The sequence below is a fragment of the Nymphaea colorata genome, chromosome 9 (assembly GCF_008831285.2).
Source record: "Nymphaea colorata isolate Beijing-Zhang1983 chromosome 9, ASM883128v2, whole genome shotgun sequence".
Lineage (NCBI taxonomy): Eukaryota > Viridiplantae > Streptophyta > Magnoliopsida > Nymphaeales > Nymphaeaceae > Nymphaea > Nymphaea colorata.
The window spans coordinates 14698441-14720621 of NC_045146.1; the positions used below are offsets into that span (position 1 = coordinate 14698441).

The 22181-nt window shown below is 41.9% G+C and overlaps 3 protein-coding genes across 3 annotated transcripts; all 3 read left to right on the forward strand.

Moving 5' to 3' along the window:
• Positions 1 to 431: 431 nt before the first annotated feature.
• Positions 432 to 7653, forward strand: LOC116261271 (cyclase-associated protein 1). Its single transcript, XM_031639955.2, has 10 exons — positions 432 to 1007; positions 1584 to 1752; positions 1860 to 1924; positions 2784 to 3087; positions 3165 to 3315; positions 3921 to 4030; positions 4191 to 4246; positions 4352 to 4408; positions 4530 to 4673; positions 7218 to 7653. Exons 1-10 carry the CDS (start codon positions 726 to 728, stop codon positions 7302 to 7304), a joined length of 1425 nt encoding a protein of 474 aa, XP_031495815.1. The 5' UTR covers positions 432 to 725; the 3' UTR covers positions 7305 to 7653.
• Positions 7654 to 11071: 3418 nt separating this feature from the next.
• On the forward strand, positions 11072 to 14108 carry LOC116261094 (glucan endo-1,3-beta-glucosidase 7). Its single transcript, XM_031639702.2, has 4 exons — positions 11072 to 11382; positions 11531 to 12525; positions 13382 to 13658; positions 13760 to 14108. The coding sequence occupies exons 1-4, from the start codon at positions 11310 to 11312 to the stop codon at positions 13789 to 13791; spliced, it is 1377 nt and encodes a 458-aa protein (XP_031495562.1). The 5' UTR covers positions 11072 to 11309; the 3' UTR covers positions 13792 to 14108.
• Positions 14109 to 17323: 3215 nt separating this feature from the next.
• LOC116261480 (protein LIKE COV 1-like) lies at positions 17324 to 21345 on the forward strand. Its single transcript, XM_031640254.2, has 6 exons — positions 17324 to 17702; positions 18901 to 18953; positions 19154 to 19263; positions 20352 to 20519; positions 20606 to 20830; positions 20910 to 21345. The coding sequence occupies exons 1-6, from the start codon at positions 17493 to 17495 to the stop codon at positions 21011 to 21013; spliced, it is 870 nt and encodes a 289-aa protein (XP_031496114.1). The 5' UTR covers positions 17324 to 17492; the 3' UTR covers positions 21014 to 21345.
• The last annotated feature ends 836 nt before the right edge of the window (positions 21346 to 22181 follow it).

The following is a 22181-nucleotide window of genomic DNA, read 5'->3' on the forward strand; positions in this document are numbered from 1 at the left end:
AGCTTAACAAGTCGGATTCTGATTCCAATTTAGGAGACGATATCCCTTGAGATTTGGTTGTTAAATAAATACATGATAGAATTCGGATTCAATGTTAAATGAATGTTCTATATCCAATATCCATATATTTTGAAAGCCAATTATTAATATATGATAATGCAGTTGGGACTTGGTTGAGTATCTAAAAGTTGGATTCACATTCAAATTTGAATTTAAAAGTTAAATGTTACAAATATTTTCATTTTTGAATTGTCGAAGTACAAGTTTTTTTTATTTCACTAATAACTACAATCCCAGACCCGTCCCAGTTTATTTATCATTGTGAGAGAACCCGCAGCAGTTGTTTAGTGTGGGTTCGGTTCATTTTGGCGCTAGATGATGGATCGTTATGGGCTGTGGGACGGAGAACGTGCGAAGCATACAGAGGAAAGAGACGCTGCAAATAAAGCAGAAAAGAATCGTGTCATCGACCGCCCAAAAGGAAAAAAAAAAGTGAGCAACGAGAGAGAGAGAAGGAAGAGAACAAAAGGCCCGAGGTTGGAGGAATTGCCGGCAAGCATTTTCCCGAAGCGGTGACATTATCGTCATCATCGATTCATCTGCAGCAGCAATCACTCGTTGGGATAGAGGGGCACCTTCGCTTCCAACTGCTAACGAAGGGGAGGTGTCGGGAGAAAGGAGGGGGTGGGGGTTGATCAGGTTGTCGGTTTCGAAAACTCGAAGGAATGGAGAAATTGGTGGAGCGGTTGGAGGCAGCGGTTGGCCGCCTTGAAGCCTTCAATGCGAAGCTCCCCTCTGTGGCGGTGGCGGGAGCAGCGTTGGAAGACGATTCCCAGGGATCGACCGATCCGGCCATCGTCGCTTACGAGGAGCTGATTGAGAACTCCTTTGGCAGGGTCTTGTCGGCAGCTCAGAAGATCGGAGGCCAGGTCCTCGACGTGACGAAGATCCTCCAGCAGTCCTTTCTGGTTCAGAAGGATCTCCTTGTCAAGGCCAAGCAGTGCAAGGTTGCCTTCCTTCCTTCCTTCTCGGACCTGCTTCTTTTTCCTTCTCCTCTTGTTAGTGACTAGCGATTTTCTTGTTTGGTAAATGTTTGGATCGTTCCATCTCATTTCGCCAGTGGCTCTATGATAGGGGTGCGTTCAGGAAACCATTCTTTTTTACTTTTCTTTCTCTCCTCTTCGTCGACTGTAAGGGGCGTTGTTAGCGTATAAATGTGATTTTGCTCCGATCTATTGTTAGCCAAATGGAAAGGCTTGTTTGTCCTTCCGTCTCTGTTGCCCTCTGATCGCTTTGTTTTAGTTCAAACTTCTAACGGATACCTTGTTCCCCCTAAATTATAGTCGATATAAGTTTCTAGTAATCGAAATCCGAAATAATTACTGTGAACTGTAATTCGTGCTGCCAAAATTGCAGGAATATTGTGTTATGTGCTGTGGTTGCTTAGACTTGTATTTCTTTCTCACTGTTGGATTGATTCGGTAGAGTAAGTCCTTGCTGTCGTTAGGACTTGGGATTGAATGGTGTTCAATTGGAGACCAAGTTAAGATGAATTTGACACGGTATTGTGATTGGTTCTACAGAAACCCGACAATGCTGGTCTGGTGGAGTTCCTGAAGCCTCTAAATGAAGAGATAGTGAAAGCAAATTCCTTGACCGAAGGTAGACGATCTGATTTTTTCAACCATTTGAAGGCCGTAGCGGACAGCCTTACAGCATTGGCTTGGATTGCATATTCTGGCAAGGATTGTGGTAAGTATTGGTTGTTGAGGATTCACAGTATGCGGATACTTCTTGTTTATAGCCCATATCCTTTTTATTTGTGTGTACAATGAGTCTTTCATGTTTCTTCTCTAAAGGTCTGAGCCTTCCGACGGCCCACGTAGAAGAAAGTTGGCAAATAGCGGAGTTCTACAACAACAAGGTATACTTGATAGAGAATACTGTTATAGACGATTTTCATTTTAACAGAGACATTTATTCTTTTCTTGCAGTTATCTTGGAAAACAACGAACTTGGATGTTGCAAAACCCATTTTTACCCATGATATTATTATAATCTTAGATTCACTGAAATTAATATTGACTCATCTTTTGTTAATTATTTTGCCAAATGATATAGTTCCTATCAAAGGCAATGTTCTTGTAGGAGGTGGTTGGAGTACTTGTTACACTTTGAAATGATGGACAACGTATCACATTTTGTGGTTTTTGCCCTACTAGCAGATTAGTTGAAACTTTTTTTGTCATTTTGTCTTCCAAAAGCTAAATAAAGCAAGTTCACGTTTTGCCAGTGCAAATGGTACCTAGTGACAAGCGATCACCAACAAATGGAAAATGTTTTTATCCTATAGGCAGAGAAGATAGACCTTGGTCAGAGAAGAACGACTTTGGCCAGATGACCTTTTAGCTGGACAAGGCTGGATGATCATTACCCAAATGCATCTGATAGTCAAACTAGATGCACCATGTTATATTGCTAAAGCAAACTTTTATCAGGGAAACATGTAACTTTCCTTTCCTCATTTTAGTGTTTGCCTCCAAAGTTTCCCATTTCTCTGGCTTCTAGTTTGACTCTCTTTGAATAGCAATTACATTAGTTTTATGTTGTGTAGTCATTTCCAACATGATCTTTGATTGACATCCATCTAATTTTCTGGTTGCAAGTCCATTTTGTTTGCTTATATCATTTGTGAGATTGTTTGGATGTATGGCTTGCCTGTGGAAAATTCTGTCCTTTTTGAAGTGCACCCCCTCTATTGCCATGCTCATGTTTATGTACAGGTGCTTGTGGAATACAGAAATAAGGATCCAGATCATGTTGAGTGGGCTAAAGCTTTAAAAGAATTATATGTGCCTGGTTTGAGGAACTATGTGAAGAGCTTCTTTCCTTTGGGCCCCGTGTGGAGTGCCACCGGAAGTGCAGTTGTTTCTTCATCAACCCCTCAAAAACCCCAAATGAAAGCTCCTGCTCCTCCTCCGCCTCCTCCCGCATCTCTCTTCAGCTCTGATGCTTCAACTTCACAATCGAAGGAAGGAATGGCTGCTGTATTTCAAGAGATCAACTCTGGAAAGCCTGTTACTGCAGGTGTTATATTTACGCTTTTAGTTGCACAATTGGATGGCCAAATTTAGAGTTTCCAGTTATATTTTGTCTTCTTACAGGACTAAGAAAGGTTACTGCTGATATGAAGACAAAGAATCGTTCTGATAAAACTGGAATTGTCAGTGGAGTTGAAAAGGAAGTGAGTCGCCCAAGTGCACCTGCATTTTCTAAAGCAGGGCCACCTAAGTTGGAGCTTCAAATGGGACGCAAGTGAGAAACCTTTATACTCTTGAATTATTACTGATCAATTTTTTGGAACAGCATGTATAGCCTGTATTGGTGCTTGAAAATTGTTTGGAACTGCTATTTGTAGCACTGTCATATTGAAAGTGCTCCAACAAGCCAGATGCCACACTGTTCCTAGTAATTCAGGATGCTGGTGCTGGGTGCTTCTAGCTGCGTCCATAAGTTCATACGTCACACATATCGATTTTACTCACATATTTGTGCTCGTACCTATGTTCCAGAAAACACCATATTATACCAGCCACACATTTGTTTTCTTATGAATAAAGCTCTATCATGTCTGGATATGGGCATTCCTCACAGACTTATGCCTGCACCTACTATCCAGAAAATCCCGTGTTGTATTGTACCAGCCAAATGGATGCTTTGCTCTGCATGTATATGAATAATTTAGTCTAAGAGTCTTCATTATGTGAGTATGCTAAAAAAGAGAGTGGACTGCGTGCCACTGGACCATTTCCTTTCCCCCACTGTAGCTCATACGTCTTTGTTTTCTTTTACTGTAATGGGGTAGACTTTTGTCAAGCAAGCACTAATCAGTAGTGCACCATTATCCAATTGGTTGGCAGATGGGTTGTTGAGAACCAAATTGGCCGGAAGAATTTGCTGATTGATGACTGTGATGCAAAGCAGTCTGTCTATGTTTTTGGATGCAAAGATTCCGTTCTGCAAGTAAAAGGTATTGTAGCCATCTCTATATTTCTTGTAACATGCTCTTGTCTAATTGCATTTGCCTATGTGGTTCAGTTTTCTTGATTTCAACTTTCACCTGCATGTTTAATTTTTCAAAACTACCATTGCTTGATATGGAATGATTACTATGGTCTAATGATATGCAGGAAAGGTGAACAACATAACGATTGACAAATGCACCAAGATGGGAGTAGTATTTGTGGTAAGCCATGCAAATATCTGATTCATGTGCATGGAGTATAATAAAACTTGACATATGTTTGGGGCATTGTATGCATTTTTTTATGGTCTTCTCTAATATGTGCAGGACGTTGTGGCTGCTTGTGAGATTGTGAACTGTAACACTGTCGAGGTACAATGTCAGGTATAAACGTTATGCTAATTTACAACATCCCAAAATGTCAAAATGCTCTATGTGGCTTCTGTATTATAAGCTCATCCGAGGTTGACCACCTTACATCAGCTTATTCATGGTTACCCTGCAGGGAATGGCCCCAACATTCACAGTGGATAATACATCAGGCTGCCAGTTGTATTTAAGTAAAACTTCTTTGGGAACATCCATAACAACTGCCAAGTCAAGTGAAATAAATGTGCTAGTTCCTAAGGATGATGGTGACAAGGACTGGGTATGTCTCTTCATTAAATTTGTTGAATATAATGATTTTTTTCAAAAATTTCATATACAATACGCTGTCAATGTTATGTTGACCTTGTTTTGCTTTAAGTGATGTTTTCCTTTTCCTCTTTTAGAAGATGTTTAAGTTCTAGTGGCACCATATTCATGATGATAGAAACACAAAAACAAAAGTTTCTATTCTTAGATATTTCTATTTTCTACAAAATAAATATTCATATTAGACAGAACTGAGGTCTTATACGTCCCCTGATTGGTAAGTTATGAACTGTGCAATCAAAATTAGAAGACGATGGAAATCCTTAAAAGGCTAGTTGGCCCAAGTCGATCCAAAGTTGGGCTCGAAAAAGAAAATAAAGGAAAGAAGTTGGAGGCACAACAACTGCAACTAAATTGTCAGAACCAACAAGTGACATATACAACTGTCATTATTAATAAATAAAATACATTTTTGACATGCTACACATGCATTGCAGGAGAATAGACCAAATTGTCCATATAAAATGATGACTAAGAGTCTAACTAAATTTGCTAGTGTAATATCAAAGAGGAAAAAATATTTTTTGGACTTGCTACATCCTCAACATTCTCCTTGTTCTCACAGTCCCACTTGTGGGGCCTAAGCTTGAGTTGTGATGCTGCTTAACTCCGCAATGTTCAAAGTGATCCTGTTGGTCAATTGGTACACATTACCTCTGAAACATTCCCTGAAGACGGCACAAGAGGTGGATCTGGTTTAGGTACTAGGGACTTGGATAATGAGCCTACACTCTTAGACTCCTAATGTCAAACTCAACAATTTGACAAGACATTCAATGTCAGTAGTTCATCATCACATAAACCTAGTATCCATGGAAAATGATAAAATTCACAATCAGGGACTTGAGCTGTCAAAATGACATTTAGCTATAAATTTTTTCTAAGTGATTTATAAGACATTAAACCCTTAACTGAGGTCCTAGTTAGATCCATCATTTGCTTCAACATCAATTCTTTTATCGCTATGTGTTGCAATCAACCTCTCCCATGTCAATTGCAATAAATTGACAAAATGGTATGCTACCATAGATTTATCTACTGTCCTTTATTCCACCTAACTTCGATACAGTTGAGGCGTGATTGAGAGAGAGGGATAGGGTGTCTGTGGGTTAAGTCTCAAAATTTCTGTGGCACCTGAAAGGGGCTTAAAAGATGTCTGTTTCTGACACTCAGTCGAAGAGCCTCGGTTCAGCTTATTGGGAGCATCCAAAAGTACATTTTGAGACACTCCATCCTGCCTTTCTAACACTCCCTAGGGATTTACATGGTCTATAAATAGTATTAAATGGGGGCATGCCAATGCTCACATTATAACTGCTGTCGTGTTATTGTAGACAAGCTCAGCATGTTTATCACAATCTCTTGCCCAATGCACATATGTGCAACATATCTTCATGGTTTATGTTGTCCTGCCAAGCTAGCCATCAATCTGGGGTACTAGAATTTAATTTCAAAACCATTTCACAGCTATTCCAAGAGCCTTGAGTAAACCGAGTGTCTCTATCTGGAAAAATTGGTACTGGAGATTTGTGCAGCCGAATAATCTTTTTAACATGTTAATATGCCAAGCTTTCCGGTGATTGATTTACTTTGTTAAACAATTACATGCCAAATTTAACATGATGCTCAATAATCATCCATGTCACATCATGCTGGTATGGGGTTGCAGACAAACTGACCAAAACATTATCGTAAGGTCCTCCTGTTTGAGGACGCTTCAGTGGCTGCAACATTGACTAGATCAGGTGCTCAAGTCATTTTCAAGTAATTTAAAGGCTTTTTACCTATTGATCATTCAATTGGAAGCTGGAAACGGGCTAACGTGATAGAAAGAAATTTTGGCCAAACAGCTGGAAGTTGGTATTTGAAAATATGTTTTCTTTTCTTGATAGATGCTGATGCCAATCAACTGATTGTCAAACTAAGAGTGTCTGCGTGTGTTCATGATACTGGTATACTAGAGCTGCACGCACGAGGACTGATTTTGGTTGCTAATGATGGTGCAAAGTTGGATCCTCCGTCCATAGTGTTTCAGCTGGTTCAAATATAACCGTTTACATTCCAATTGCCATGCTCCATGGATTAATGAGATCAAGTCATCAAACTATTGGATTTATCTGCATTTTAAGAGGCTGTGCCTTTCGATCCGTGTAGAGGGTTTAGTACAGGGGCTTGGATTAGGTCACTATCATTGAAAGCCAAGGGAACACAAATCATCCTACTTTCAACTTTGGTTAACATTCCAATTGCTCTGCTCCATGAATTAGCTACATCTAGCTATTGGATTTTATCGGCACTTAATAAGAGGCTATGTACCTTTTGCTGTATATAAAGGGTTTATCACAAGGGCTGAAATTTATTCAATTTCATCTGGGAGCTAAAAGAACATGAGTTATCCTATTTTCTACTTGCAATATAGTGTCACTGTTAGCTAATTCAGACAAAATTCACTTTCCAATTTTCATGCCTTGCACTAAGTTTTCATGAATGATTGCAGGGGGAGCATGCATTGCCTCAGCAGTATGTTCATAACTTCAAGGATGGTCAATTTGTTACTACTGCCGTTTCTCACTCTGGTAACTAGGGCTGAGTTCTATGTTTTGGCCTTTGAGTAGGATCTTTTTTTCTTTTAATTTTCCTTTTTGGGTGCTTTTCTTCTTTTCCTCATCCTATTTGGTGTTGCATATATCATATACGTTTAGTACACATGACCTGTTACTTGTTATACAGTATGATTCTGTAGATTGGTTGTTTGGTTGAAAAGCATGGCTACTCCTAGACATGCCGATCAATTAGGGGCTTGCGTCAATAAAGGTCCTAGCTTTTGTATGTTGGTGCTTTATCAGCTTGAGAATGTCAACAGTACATTGAAATTGTATGTTCAATTTGTTTTAATATACGCACTGGCGAGGATTTCTTTCTTTTGCTTGAAATGGCATGTCTCTCTTCTGCTGTGGCATCAGAAGTATCTGGATTATGACACTATAAAACAAAACACTGAGTCTTTAACATCTTAGACGCCTCGCTCATCAGAGAAGAGGATCTTACATCTAAATAAAGTTATGAAGGAGGTGGTTTTTAGCTTGTGACTGAAGGACAAATGTATATGGGGAAATTTTACCGAAGGCATTAAATTTTGATTACCATTTCGCTCAAAATCTACGTACCTTTACTTCTACATATGCTTTGACTTGTGGGGGGAAAATAAATCTGTTGATCCGAGGGAGAAGTGTGCATCCTTGCTTGAAATGGTAATGTGGTCGGCTAACCATCGGGGAATTGGATGAAGGGAGGGGACGAGCTGGCTGCCCAGTTTTTACTTCCATGAATGGCTCTATCTTTCACCATTGACCGGCTCTATCTGTGTGCCTGTGGGGGATGCTGCCGGCCGCTGGTCAATGATAGGAACGTGATATTCCTTCAACTTGTAGAGCATGTGCATAGGTGGTCTGAGTCTGGTAAGAAAGTTGCATTAAGGTCTGAGCTAGAAATTTCTGCTTAGGGAAAGTAGTACTTAAGTTTTAGATTTTTAAGGAGTGAAAATATGTAATTGAAGAAAATTGCTTTCAGATGTCAATGTAGAAATAATCATTTTTTTGTGAGTCGGTCCGAGCAACTACCTCTACCCTGCTTGCATTTCAAACTTATGTGTGTGCTTACACGCTCGCTGAAAGGGCCAATATGTTGGAAGGGAATGATCGGGAAAAAGAAAATTTTGCATCGACTTGTTCACGAACATCGGGTTTGTGTAAATAATCCCAGTGATAAGGTTGTGTTTGATTGTGACGACCTTTTCACCTCAAGTTGAGATCGTCTTCTTTTTGAGCCCATGTCTGGATGCAAACGAAAATAGTGGGTGTCCTAGAAAATTCGTACTTTTATCTGAGGTTGAAAAAAGTAGGTCCTCGAAGGGTTCTCTCTCTAAACTTTCAGCCTCTCTTTTATAAACCAAAAAGTGGTATATATGGTCGAAATGTGTTACAAAACGCTTCCAAAGAGGTTTCACCTATAAATGCAATGAAAGTTAATTATGGTCACTTGTCGATGGCATGTTCTTCACAGATTTTGTCTCATCTTTCATAGTTAAGAAACATCAGTTAACAGGCCCTTGGTTTGAGGAAACCAACAAAAGAAGGTGAACTTGACATCGTTGAAGCTAAGATCAATTTTGTCTTTGTCCATAATGAAGGACAAAGTGTTCTTGGAAAAAAAAAATGAGGCCAACATGCCGGTCAGGTGGATTCTGATCTCAGGCATTTATAGACGAGATCTTCACGATTACAGTAAGATAACCTTCATATACCAGTAGTAATCAGTTAGGAGGTGATCTTGATAACTACTTAATGAATAGAATTAACAAGAGTAAAAATCTAAGTAATAAGTCCAAATAAAACTAGGGACCGGCTGTCTCACATGGGTCCCGACTAGTCATTCCCAGCCAGTTGGCCCTACGGAAATCCATTTTGAATCAAAATCCTTCATACTCTCTATGAAAAGCCGTTGGTCTTTTCCGTCTTGTTGTACGATATGGCGAAAAAGCAGCCGATATTAAAAGGGAGTTCGTGGAAAACGTGAGGCCCCTCCCATGGTGGCTTCTAGCGATTCTCACCTTTTAGAAAAAGGCATCAGGAAATAAACAGTTTGAAATAGAACAACAGGAAAATATCGAAAAGATGGGCACTCATCTTCCATACAGAACCAACAAGATCAACGATGCTAATCGTAAAAAAGATTTTGTTGCACTTCTTTTGTTCTTAAATGCATCATTATCTACCTTGATCGAGATTTCGGTAGTGCGCTCTCTTTCTAAAATCCAATGTATACTAGGACCTCGGAGGTGAGGGAATGACCTTGGAGGTTTTACGGCCCGGAATAATGGCCTTGGAGGTTTTAGGATGAATGATTTCTACAAGAAAAAAAAAAATGCATTACTCTCTTCTAGAAAAAACAGAGCTGCTAGGCATCATGAGCATGAAAGCTACAAGACAAGTTCATTTGCCGTGTTTCTTCTTCGATGGCTGGACTCAAGAGTCAAGAGCACGCCAATCACTATTGGTACATTTACAAGGAAAACTCAGTGATGTGAAGACAAAGACCCTGTATCAAACCCCAACCTTGTCAATGAGTCAAAAAGTTTTATGGCCCACTAGATGGTGTAGGTTTTGAAGGGTTGTTCAAAAAAATGACAGCTAAGTTGTTCTAAAAAAAGTGCCTAAAATGTTAAAGCCAAACAGAAGTGGATGTGTTATACTCCAGTTGATGGGTATCCTGCTTTCTACTCAAATCTCAAAACAGTCTTAAACCCCGAAAACAGGAAAAACTATGCTCTTATCAAATTTCAAAAACTAATTTGCGTGAAAAGATTGAACAAATGTTGCTTTAGCGTTTGGATGCTGATTAAGGCATCAAATTAAACTGACCGCGTGGTGCGCCCACCTACATGATGTAAAAGTAAAGGAGGGATTGGAAGTGGGCAACGGGCCCTTGCACTACTGGCAGATGCCCCTCCACTACATAAATGCAAACGCATAGAAATCTACTGCAGCTGAATCAAACTGCAGACAAGATGGTGTGCAATCTAAGCCTCACAGACCAAGGCGGCCAGGACACAGAATCCAATTCTTAACGGTCACAAAATATCTTCAAATAAATGTCTGTATCTCTGATTAGTTCTTGCATTTCAAAATTTTTTGAACTTTCATCTCCAACTCTCTATTATCGTAAAAATGTAATCGTAAAATGCAACTTAAAAGTTAATTCGAGAATATAAAGATATACAACAACTTTGCACTTTCATGGACGGGGATTCCTGCAAGTGGCGAACTTTAAAAAACAATTTAAAAGTTAATTTGAGAATATAAAGACGCAGCACAAAAATTTGACCAGGATTCTCTGCCAGTGGTGACGGCGCGCAGGCATACTTACTGGCGAAGAAACTGGCAGCCGTAACTCGACCGCCATTCCTCTTATGGCCATCAGCTTTCCTGGTAATTTCTTGGACGCGCTACCAGGAAGATGCGAGCCGTTTGGGCAATTGGGGAGGAGACGTTTCATTTCCTTCCCACAAGAAAGTATGCAATCTTCAATTATTAGTGGAAGAAAGTGGCACAGTGTTTGTAAAGCCTTCAATAATTTCATTCCTCAACGGCTCCAATTCCATGCACAGCGACCCACTCATCGACATGGTGGAAGACTGACCGATTACTCTGAATATATATATATATATATATATATATATATATATATATATATGCTTAGTAATTTGTTTATTTATTCATTTGGGATTTTACCATTCACAGCAGAATCGTCACCTAAAAGACAAAGTGAGGTGAGTGGAGTCTACGAGGTCCACTCGTAACAAACTTTCTACGCTGTTTCCTGGTAGAAAAACAGGGGAGAAGAAATGGGCGCCGGTCAAGAAAGGAACCACAATATCTATTCCGTCTCTTTCCTCTCATGATAAAGGACGCCGACCCTTCATTCCACCACTCTGTCTCCTTCCTTTCTCTCGAGGAACCGCCTAGAAGTTCAGCTACCTGCTTAGTAATTCAGCACAGAGAGGGAGAGCTCTGAAGGCTCTTGTGAGGCCATGGTGGGGAATCACGGAACGACGATGCTTCTGTTCTTGCTCTTGTTGGTCCTTCGGATCTTCTACTGTGCAGGTGAATTTAGTTCTTCCAAGTCTTGTCGAGGGCTAATTAGGGGCCTGAAGTTGTGAATTCCTTGATTCCTCTCTCCTGTGTTTTCCTCTATCGATGTAGCTTACACCAAAAATCGAGCCTCTCTTTCTCTGGCCGTGATTTTTTTCAGATGGGCAGTCCTACATCGGCGTCAATTACGGGGAAGTGGCCGACAACCTCCCCCCGCCGGCAACGGTGGCGAAGCTGCTGCAGAGCACGTCCATCGGCAAGGTCCGGATGTACGGTGCGGACCCTGAGGTGATCAAGGCGCTGGCGCACACGGGCATCGGAATTTTCATCGGAACGTCCAATGGCGACATCTTCTCGATGAGCGGCGACCCATCGGCGGCCAAGCAGTGGGTGGCCGCCAACATCCTGCCTTACTATCCGGCGAGCGACATCGTCCTGGTGTCCGTGGGGAACGAGGTCCTTTCCTACGGCGACGGCAACATGGTGTCTCACCTCGTTCCGGCCATGCAGAATCTCCACGCCGCCCTCCTGGAGGTTTCCCTGGCGGACAAGATCAAGGTCACCACCGTCCATTCCATGGCGGTGCTGCAGCAGTCGGATCCCCCATCGACGGGCGCCTTCCGGCCCACCTACGCAGGGGTGGACGTGATGAAGCAGCTGGTGGCGTTCCTGCAGCAGACGGGCTCCCCTCTGGCCATCAATCCTTATCCCTACTTCGCCTACGGAAGCGACCCCCGGCCGGAGACGCTGGCCTTCTGCCTCTTCCAGCAGAACCAGGGCAGGTTCGATCCAAACACCAAGATCACGTACTACAACATGTTCGACGCGCAGGTGGACGCCGTGCACTCTGCGCTGGCGTCGCTGGGATTCAAGGACGTGGACATAGTGGTGGCAGAGACCGGGTGGCCGTACCAGGGGGGAGCAACCGAGGTGGGGCCGTCAGTGGAGAACGCCAAGGCCTACAACGGAGGACTGGTGGCTCACCTGCGCTCCATGTCCGGCACTCCTCTCCGTCCGGGCAAGCCCGTCGATACCTACATCTTCGCCCTCTTCGACGAAGACCTCAAGGGCGGCGCCACCTCCGAGAGGTATTTCGGCCTCTACAAGCCTGACCTCACCATGACTTATGACGTCGGCCTCTCCAAGAGCAGCCAGGTCTGATTCTCGTTCTCTTGTAAAACTTTTAATCAGTTAATCGTCTTTGATCTTTCCACAGAGCAAAAACAAAGGAACAAAAAAAGCAACAAGAAAGATGGTTCGCTTGCTTGCTTTCTTTAGTATTATTCCACATACTTAGATCTGTTTCCCCGCTCTTTTTCCCGCAGATTTTTGTTTCTAAAACCCCTCGTACACAGTTTTTTTCTTCTAGGTAGACCCAGGTTTTATGATTACGTGATCCAAATTTCAAATGTCCCTTCCTAGTTCCTCCCACAGTAAAGAAGGGAACAAGTAGCGGTAGCGCGGCCTGGCCGGGCCTCCCTCTAGCCCAACTAGTATCGCCCCTGACTATGGTCGCCTCTCCATTTGTTCAGCAGCAGGGGAGGCGGTGGCCTACCTGGGCCATTCGCCGCCTCTGTGTGCCACTGCTGCAGTGACCATAAGAAAGAAATTCGAGCACTTAAAGGGACGCCTCATAAGGACCCCACTTGCAGAAAAACAGGTCCAGGAACCATTGCCACGCGCAAGAAGCCAAATAAAGCTTCCCTGTCAACCATAGAGAGCACGTGTTCACGCATCTCTGTGTGTATGTCCGTGTGTGAAAACGGGAGGCTGCAAGCACGTTTCCATGGTGAATTGAACGGTAAACTGCTCTGCTCCTATCGAGACTTTGGAGTGGGGAAGGACCCACAATACTTATTACCGCCATTGATGACCTCATCGCACACCCTCTCTGGTTCACTTTCGGAGCTCCAGTAAAGGCATTCACTACTCAAAACGTTTCCTTGCCAATGAATGATAGCATTTATACCGATCGTCCATGGTGTTTATTTGGAACTCGTGTTGGGAGCAGGGGACGCCTGTGACACCGAGACCACCGACGGCAAAACAAACGGTATGGTGCGTGCCGAAGGACGGCGTCTCCGACGCGTCCTTGCAAGCCAACCTGGACTACGCCTGCGGACAGGGCATCGACTGCGGACCCATTCAGGCCGGTGGTGCCTGCTTCACGCCCAACACCGTTGCCGCCCACGCTGCCTACGCCATGAACCTCCTCTACCAGACCGCCGGCCGCAACCCCTGGAATTGCGAATTCAGCCAGACCGCTACCCTCACCACCAAAGACCCAAGTAAGTGCTCCACTCCCAACCGAATCAGCCCCCTTGCCGCCTCTCTGCCATAAGATCCGTTCAACCTCATTCTGCTTCACTAATCTGTTCTCTTTCTGCAGGTTACGGTGCATGTGTCTACCCAGGAAGCTAGACACATCCGAAAGAGAGAGCATAGCGTTGCTGTTTGTAATTAAAGTATTGTTGTCGATGAAAAGCAAACTTGCTTTTCTGGTTCGCGTCTCATGCACCGGGCTCCTTCCTCCTTTGTCTCACTTCTTGCTCCTTGTATCTGTTATGCAGCTGTTTTTCCCCTCCTCTCGTTGTTTGCGTCATAAATTTGCCTTGTGCTTCTTCTGGTATAAACAATTGATGAACGGAGACGAAAAGTCCCGACTTTCAGCCTGTCCCAGACTCCCAGTGACGTAAGTTCTCAAATATATATATGTATACTCTGGTGCCGTTCTTCCTTTTCTTTTTCTCCGGCAGCGTGGTTTTCTGTTCCGTAAACTGTAGTTGCTTCCTGAATAAGGGAGCCCTTTAAGAGGGCTTTGCTGCACTTAGACTCTTGCATAATGTTAAATATATAGTGACCACGTGAGGAAAGACTAAAAATATACGCATATGTTGTTAGCCCTGCCTCTGTGCAAAACAGCCTGCTGTCTATCGAACCTTCTCCTTATCGTAGATCATAAAAGGTGTCCAATTAAAGACCTTGTTCCAACCTTCAATGCTACCACTCTACTGCCAGAGTGACGTCTCCGATGGTTTTCACATTGGAAATGCTTTCGATGATTTTTAAATCATAATCATGTGACCGGAGAAGCAATCGGGGGTGATGAACGGCAAACACAAAAAGAGGCGTCCCCATATTCGGTGGGTATTGAGTATTACATTCAATAAGGAATACTTTGAGACAGAGACCTGCCACCCTAAAGGGAAAGCAGAGGTCCTCAATGACGTTAAATACTTTATTATATTCCATGTTGCTGATCTTGCAAGCAGAAAGGGCTTTTGCTTCACTAGAACCATTAATGTTGCCTGCTTAAACTCCTTTAAGAGTGAGATGCCGTGTCTTGGTTGAAAAGGCAACGAGTTTCAGGTACCATCCTTTGAGTGTTGGAATCACAGGTTTTATTTCCTAAGCAGACGTTTCTGAAACGTGAAGTGGTTGCTCATCTACATAGGATTCCCTTTGCCAGTGCCAGGACTGGGCACTTGTCTTTTCCTAAAACAAATTTGAAAATGAGCTTGTAACATGCAATATGGTCGATGCTACCAAATAGAGCTTCATATCAGCTTCAGTTTCAGTGCAGTTCTAATGGGACCTGTTTCTATCACTAAAATTACGGGGGGGTACTATCGCACTAAGTGGCTTTTCTTAATCCGACTTCATCCACTAATGCATACTGGTTTACTTGAGATATAATATGTGTGGAGTAGGTAGGGATGTCAAGAAGTAGGGAATATCCAATTTGGGACCAGAAACTGAACAAAGTTAGTCGGATTTCAGTAAAGAAACCAGAACCTGCAGAATTAAGTGATTGAATCTACAACTGAGGATCTTCTGCCTGTTGAAACCTGATTCAGTTCAGAACTTTGGCTCCGATTCCGAATTTGACAAGGAAAGCTGCCCAGTTGGTCGGATGTGAGGAGGATCGGAACTGAGTTCAAACCGTTTTCATCAGTTGGGGGAATAAGGCTTATTTAGGATGTCTAAACCTAAGATATTCGATATACAAGTTCGAAGTTTTGAACAAATTAGATTAGAGCCAGTTATTCAGTTGCAGAAGTTTGGACAGCTTCTGTGCCATCATTCTCATTTCCCAAGAGGATGGCTGGACATTGTACTCAGCTATAAAATCTTCATTTCCTATCACCTTTTTCGATGAATGGGGGGAGTCTAGCTTTGTGAGGAACCTCTGTCAAGAATTTGGCTATGACAGCATAATAATCTTAAGAGAAATATCCGGGATAAAGTATTCAATATCCCCTTGATCTGTATATATGGAAAATTTGTACTGAAGTTTCGAATGTTTTGACATAAATATTGAATCAGAAATTGTCCATCTGTATATATGGACAATTTGTACTGAAACTTCGAATTTCTTGACATAAATGTTGAATCGGAACTTGTCCATGTTTGACATTATACTAGGGGAACAGTCTCACAGCCTTTTCGCCAGAGCTGAACTTTGGTGAATGAGAGTCTTAAGACCTACTACCTGGAAAGGAGCTCAAAGCACCCTCTCCCCTTCCCCAGCACCCACCCCAATTCCGTTTACCTATCAGATCTTAGGGTTTGTCAGTGTCGACGATGGTAGTGGTATACCTTTTAACTTAAATGTTGTATCGCACCACTTAAGATGTAGAGGCACATAGTTCAAGGGAATCAAACTAAAAACCAAACACTTCACATCTCCCTAATCCTACTGGCTATGCCATACACCATGAGACATCTAGAACTTCAACGAGCATCATGTCTTCATAAGTTCTCATTTTGCCATAACTTGATCATTGGTGCCCTTTTAAATGGTGGTGGCACAAATCATCTTATGATGTTAGATCTCCACCCTTTCTCCTGTCACATCTTCAAGGGCGAGAAACAAATTTTTGGAGAAAATCTCAATTGATTTGATGGAGGGTGTTATGCGACACATTTCCACCAACTTTTGAGTGCATACGAAACAGGCTATCAGTGTCATACGTTCTCCTCCACAAGAAATTGATCAAGTTGGCCTTTCCTTCACCCCATAAAATGGCAAAAGTTTACAAAAGATAAGCTTCATGTCATAATCACCAATGCCGTTCTTGGCAAGGTTTCTTCTATGAAAAGCTTGTTCGAAAACGTAGGTTTCTATGGGAATATGGCAGAAATTTTAAAACTTGAAGAATATAAGAAAAGAATATAAGATGATAGGTTTTCTGCCATTTTTCTTACAAAAATATTGAAAAGAACAAGTTGAAAACTTTTTTCGAGAACATGAAAGAAAGAAAACGAAGAACATGCTTAAAAATATGAAAAGGAATACTTTTCGAAGTCTCCAAAGACTTACGGGGAGTATCTTCGGAAATAAAATAACAAAGTTCGAGTTTCCTGCTTTTTTAATACTTTGATATCCGGCTACGTTCCCAATATTATCAACTGACTTCAAAGTGACAAAATACGCAGTCATGATATCGGATATTTATGACTATGTTGCACATGCTCTCGGACTTCGGGAGAAGCTTACAACAGAATGAGTAGATGCTCAACTGAAATTTCCAAAGAAAAGCAAGTTTCATGAATCTAGAATACGATTCAAAGATACAAACGAAAGTATAGCCGTAAACGGATCTCACGGCCTTTTCCTTTATTCAATTGGGTGGCTAGCTAATAAACAATTCGAATAGACAATCACCTGTATGAAGGGAAATGGATTGGACGGGCGTCTCTGTTTTTGTTAATCGCAGATCTGCTTGGCCTTTTAATAACCTAAGCGGAAGGCTGAGCAAGTAATAAGTGCTATCCCATGATTCAATTGGTTATGCCATGAAAATGATGCAAGTTTTTTTGTCTCCGATCTTTTCTCTAAGATCTTACATGTAAAATTCATTCACCAGAGGGAAAGAAAGAGACGGGGCATAGTAAAAGTGTAATATGAACGAATGGGAGTAAATGAATTATCAGCACCAGCCTGAGCGCGGGCGCCTGGCTGATGGCAGGAAGGAGAATGGTGTAAAGTAGGAGGGACGTAAGCATGTAGGTACACTTGGCGTGAGACCCCAGTGTGTTCGTGAACTGCGAATAACGAGCAAAGGAGGAGCGATGGCGGTTACGTGCCTCCGAGCTTATAGCCGAACTTCTGGGCTCCCATGGAGTGGAGATGGCAGCTGCCGACTCGAAACGAGGGGTTCCCCAGAATGGGCAGCCGCGACCGTGACAGAGACAGAGAGCACCTCATTCCCTCTGCGCCGTCCCTCGAGGATGGTGTCGCCTACAAGCCGTCCCCCACCTCATCGTCGTCCGCATCCTCGTCTCCGGCCGCCTCCACCATTTCCACCTCCCACCATTCGGGCCGAGAGGTCCGTGCCTCTCTGTCTCTGTCTCTCTCTGCTTGTGTGAATCCAGGTTTTCGTTTTCGTGCGCATTCCTGTTTAGCTCGAATTAGGACGTACGGTTCTCGAAACAACGAGCTAACAAGAACTTTGCTGGCATTAGTCGGTTACTAATCGCTTGAATTGGATAATAATATGATGGTTGCGTACTTGCATTATGTCCTGATTTTTTTCTTCTTTTCCATTTCATTTTCCTTCCCTTTCGGTGCTTTTCGTTCGAAATCAGGATAGCCTTTGCGGTTGTTATCTTTTCAGACATAGAGGAAGCTAACCGTGGTCTGTGCTTTCTGATGAGGTCAGTTGATACACGGTCTATCCTCAAACTGAAATCAACGGATAACTTTGTCACTTCCCGCATAAGGAAACCGCGCTTTTGTGAACGGTCGCAGATTGGTCCAGCATTCCATCTTGGCATTTCTGGGCTTTTGAAACATGTGGTTAGCTATACACAGTTTGAAACTTAACGGGTTCTCTTAGCCGTGAGGCCAATGATTATGGAGTTTCTCTAGACAAAACTAGAAAGAAATGCCTGCTTAAACACCTATGCTTTCTCAGTGCAATTATAATGACTTCTTGCGAAAGAAATTATCTGCAGCGCCCCTTGTTTCTGCTTGTTCTGAATCACGGAAATGGGGATCAGATCTCGGGATTTTTCTTGAAGATGGCGCAGCACGATCAAGCCAGCGCCCATCCTTCGGACTTACATTTAAGCAAGGATCTGTCACGTGGTTTGCTTTGAATGAATCTGCAGTTCTCGAAGTTAATCTTTTGTTTTCATACGTTCCGTCAATATATATTATATACTGTAATAACCTTAATGTAGAGAAGGATGACATGATAATGATCTATTTAAGCTATTTCAGAGCGAGGATCACTCGTCCGTATTTCTTTTCAATTGATAAAGTAATTCACATTTCAAGCGGCTAGTTTCCAGGTAGCAATACTGTCATAGTTATTCAGCTGGCAATAGCATATCGTGTCACTTGACCTTCATGAACACTCTGTTCCCTCTTGTCTGCAGCATTGTAATACCGGAACTCCATGTGGAGATATTAAACTTCCTCATTGTGTTGATTTGCTCTTTTACCATGAAACTTGCAAGTGACAAATCAATGCCATTTCCAGTTTGATGCAATGGTTTTGATTTTTCATTTTCTTTCTTCAGGCATTATGTAAGGTGATCCAAAGTTGGGCTTCAAAAAAGTTTATGACAGGATGGTGAGAACTTTCTCAATGATTATGATCTTGTTCAAATTTGCATTAATGAAAACGTGGTTGACATTTGACAATATTCAGTGTATATATTTCTTTTCAACCGTACATCAAATGATCAACGTTATCCTCCTATACATCTTTTTTTTTTTTCTTTCTGTTCCATCAATATGTATTTAATTTCACAATCTCTATGAATTTTGCAGTGTCATTCTATTTCCAATTGCAATCACATTTTACATTACTTGGTGGTTCGTACATTTTGTTGATGGATTCTTCTCACCTATATATGCCCATTTTGGAATTGATGTATTTGGTAAGTATTGCCTTTTGTTATTGTGAATCTAAGGGCTTATTTTGCTTATGCCCTTTCCTGATTGTGATTCTGAAGGCTTATTCTGCATTACACGCGATCAGCTAGCCTTTCAAACTTCTGCAGGTTTACAAACTATTGCAGAAGGTTTACTGAAAGAACTGAGAATATGTTGTTAAACCTCTCATTTTCCTTTGGGATTATTTGCAACAAATTTTTAATTTTTACTGCTTGTTACATATCTGCGTCATATGCCAATACTTGAGCTAGATATAACTGCTGCACTAGGCTCTTGTCACTTTATGTGACATCACATCATTCAGTTGCGATAGGTTTAGTGTGTTGGTAACATGGGATCCTCCGTATGGCTACTTCAACGAGGGTAAAGGATACTGTGAAAGGATACCTAGTGATGAGATTCGAGTGTCGAGAGCTATATTCTTGAGTCTGAACTTTGGATCAGCTTAATATTCTAAAGAGCAGGCAGTGTAGAGGTTTATGTTAATCACTACCACCTTATACTATTGTTCGATAGGTGGGTGCATTGCTATTTATGTTTTCAATGGTGCAGCTTGAAGAGATAATGCAATGTTGATGCATCTTTGCTGAAACGTGTACTTTCTAGAGGTTCTTTCTGGTGGCTCCATCTGCTTCCACAGTTAGTCGAAATGTCATGTCCGATCAGCAAATAACATACCTTTCCAGTTTCTATCCTTTCCCAATCCACCCCTAAAACTTTATAAACAACAGTTCTAGAAGTTCCACAGTATGGCTATATCCTTGTCTAAGCTATATCCCGACTTAGAAAACTAAAACCAAAATATTGTAATGATCTTGCATGTCCCCTTTACCAATTACCATTAGTTCATCATACAGTCTGGTCGAGACATTGGTAATCTAGTCAGTAATGATCAGAGGGCATACTAAGTTCAAGTAGGAAAAGGTAAGAGCCAAACTGGTCAACATTGTATTTCTGAAAAGTGAAAACAATGAACTAGAGGAATTTTCATCATCAGTTATCAATGTCTACTAGGAATTCTAATTCTTGCCATCTCTGCTGATTTTGTTTTTGAACAATGCTTCTGTTGCAGGTCTAGGATTTATGACATCTGTAACCTTCATTTTTGTGGTGGGTATAATTATGTCATCCTGGTTAGGAACACCTCTCCTTGGTATGGGGGAATGGTTCATCAAGCGCATGCCACTCATTCGCCACATCTATTCCGCTTTGAAGCAAATAAGTGCAGCCATATCTCCAGGCATGCACATGCTGGAGCTCTTGCCTCCTAGTAGGTTCTTGAACTCTATTCGTCCGTCCTGTTTACTTTCTTGTCTGTTGTTACAGATCAGGACTCCAAAGCCTTTAAAGAGGTGGCCATTATCAGGCATCCTCGGGTTGGCGAATACGCCCTTGGGTTCATCACATCTACGTTGATTCTTAAAAGAGATACTGGAGCGGAGGAGCTTTGTTGTGTCTATGTGCCTACAAATCACCTCTATGTTGGGGACATGTATCTCATTAACTGGAGGGACATCATAAGACCAAAATTGTCTGTCAGGGAAGGAATAGGTAGTGTTTCCGAATAATCTTAGTCTTTCTTTGTATCACCAAGGGGTGCTAATGGCTCGTCTCTGTTGCTTCTTTGCAGAGATAGTTGTCTCAGGGGGCTTGTCTGTTCCACAAGTACTAGCCACCTTGGAGGCAAGGTCGACAAATGCGGATGTCTTTAAACTGAAGTGTGCATCTCCGTAAACGTGAAAACATCAGCTGTCATACCCCATATATCAGAAAACGCCATGGCTTCCTTTTAGTATCCATCTTTCAGAGCACCAGTTTTGGCTATTCAAGAAAAGAACACTAAGAGCTTTTCTTTATTCTCCATTCTGCAGTGTTTAGATTTCTTTTTTGTTGCCAGTTTCACTAAGTTACATTCATTGGGTTGGACTCATGTTACAGTGAACTTGAAATGTTCATTGGACGATTTTGGTGCAAGCTGTCACTCATTTTTCACCTCTTGAAAAAGCAGATGCAGTAAACAACGGTGCCCAAGTGTCTGGGGGCTTTAAGATCTACAACAGATGCTAAGATTTTCCCTCTTCTCATCGTGATAAAAGTGATGCAAGATACCTTTTCCTTTTCTTGTGGCGGCAATGTAGATTGAGGTTTAGGTTGTAGATCAGGCTCTCTGATTGGTTTGTCCATTTCTTTAGACGTTTGTAAGTTTGCTCAAAAAAGTCTTTCGAAGCGATGCTTGACAAGATTTTTCCTTCTTCTTGGAAGGCACTTGGTGTGGTTAGGTTTCTTTAGGCCATAGTAAAAAAAGATGCAAAAGGAAGGCCCACATAATACGACAACCATTGCCGCAGTGGACCTTAGAATGAAGACCCCCACACTCAATAGTCATATTATCAGTAAATGGGATTGACCCTTTTCTGGAATACTGGCATTGATATCCAATATTGCTAAAGATCAGTTTTCTAATCGAACCGATCAGCTGGTGAATCCAACCACACCTTCACTTCACACTTTTAAGAGTGCTAAATTTATTAAAAATCTGAAGTATAGGTCTATTACCAATTTCTTCATTATACTTGCGAGTGTTACGGTCCGCGTGTAAGCTGAAATTCACGTTGTGTTAAGGTATATCGAAAGCTCCTGGTCTTGATTTTCTTTTAAAGGGAAGTTGGACAACAAAATGAATGTTAACAAAAGCAAAGGACAAAAAACGAAGAAAGTTGGTCGATAACACACTTATCCCCTAGCAATAGCCTTCACAAGCGTGTGAACAGCAAGTTGTGGAGGGAGTAACAGACCTATAGATTTTGGTTAGAGCACCTTGCCAACAATTCGTCTAGTCCGGTTAGGATACCTGGCTTTCACCCAGGCGACCCGGATTCAAATCCCCGCAATGGAATTCTAT

Excerpts from the sequence above, each read along its gene's own strand:
- LOC116261271 (XM_031639955.2), top strand. The coding sequence starts at position 726 with ATGGAGAAATTGGTGGAGCGGTTGGAGGCAGCGGTTGGCCGCCTTGAA. Across the intron at positions 1,008-1,583 it reads TCAAGGCCAAGCAGTGCAAG|AAACCCGACAATGCTGGTCT; the intron begins GTTGCCTTCCTT and ends TTGGTTCTACAG. Across the intron at positions 1,753-1,859 it reads ATATTCTGGCAAGGATTGTG|GTCTGAGCCTTCCGACGGCC; the intron begins GTAAGTATTGGT and ends TCTTCTCTAAAG.
- LOC116261094 (XM_031639702.2), top strand. The coding sequence starts at position 11,310 with ATGGTGGGGAATCACGGAACGACGATGCTTCTGTTCTTGCTCTTGTTG. Across the intron at positions 11,383-11,530 it reads TCGGATCTTCTACTGTGCAG|ATGGGCAGTCCTACATCGGC; the intron begins GTGAATTTAGTT and ends GATTTTTTTCAG. Across the intron at positions 13,659-13,759 it reads CCTCACCACCAAAGACCCAA|GTTACGGTGCATGTGTCTAC; the intron begins GTAAGTGCTCCA and ends CTCTTTCTGCAG.
- LOC116261480 (XM_031640254.2), top strand. The coding sequence starts at position 17,493 with ATGGAGTGGAGATGGCAGCTGCCGACTCGAAACGAGGGGTTCCCCAGA. Across the intron at positions 20,520-20,605 it reads AAGTGCAGCCATATCTCCAG|ATCAGGACTCCAAAGCCTTT; the intron begins GCATGCACATGC and ends CTGTTGTTACAG. Across the intron at positions 20,831-20,909 it reads GTCTGTCAGGGAAGGAATAG|AGATAGTTGTCTCAGGGGGC; the intron begins GTAGTGTTTCCG and ends GCTTCTTTGCAG.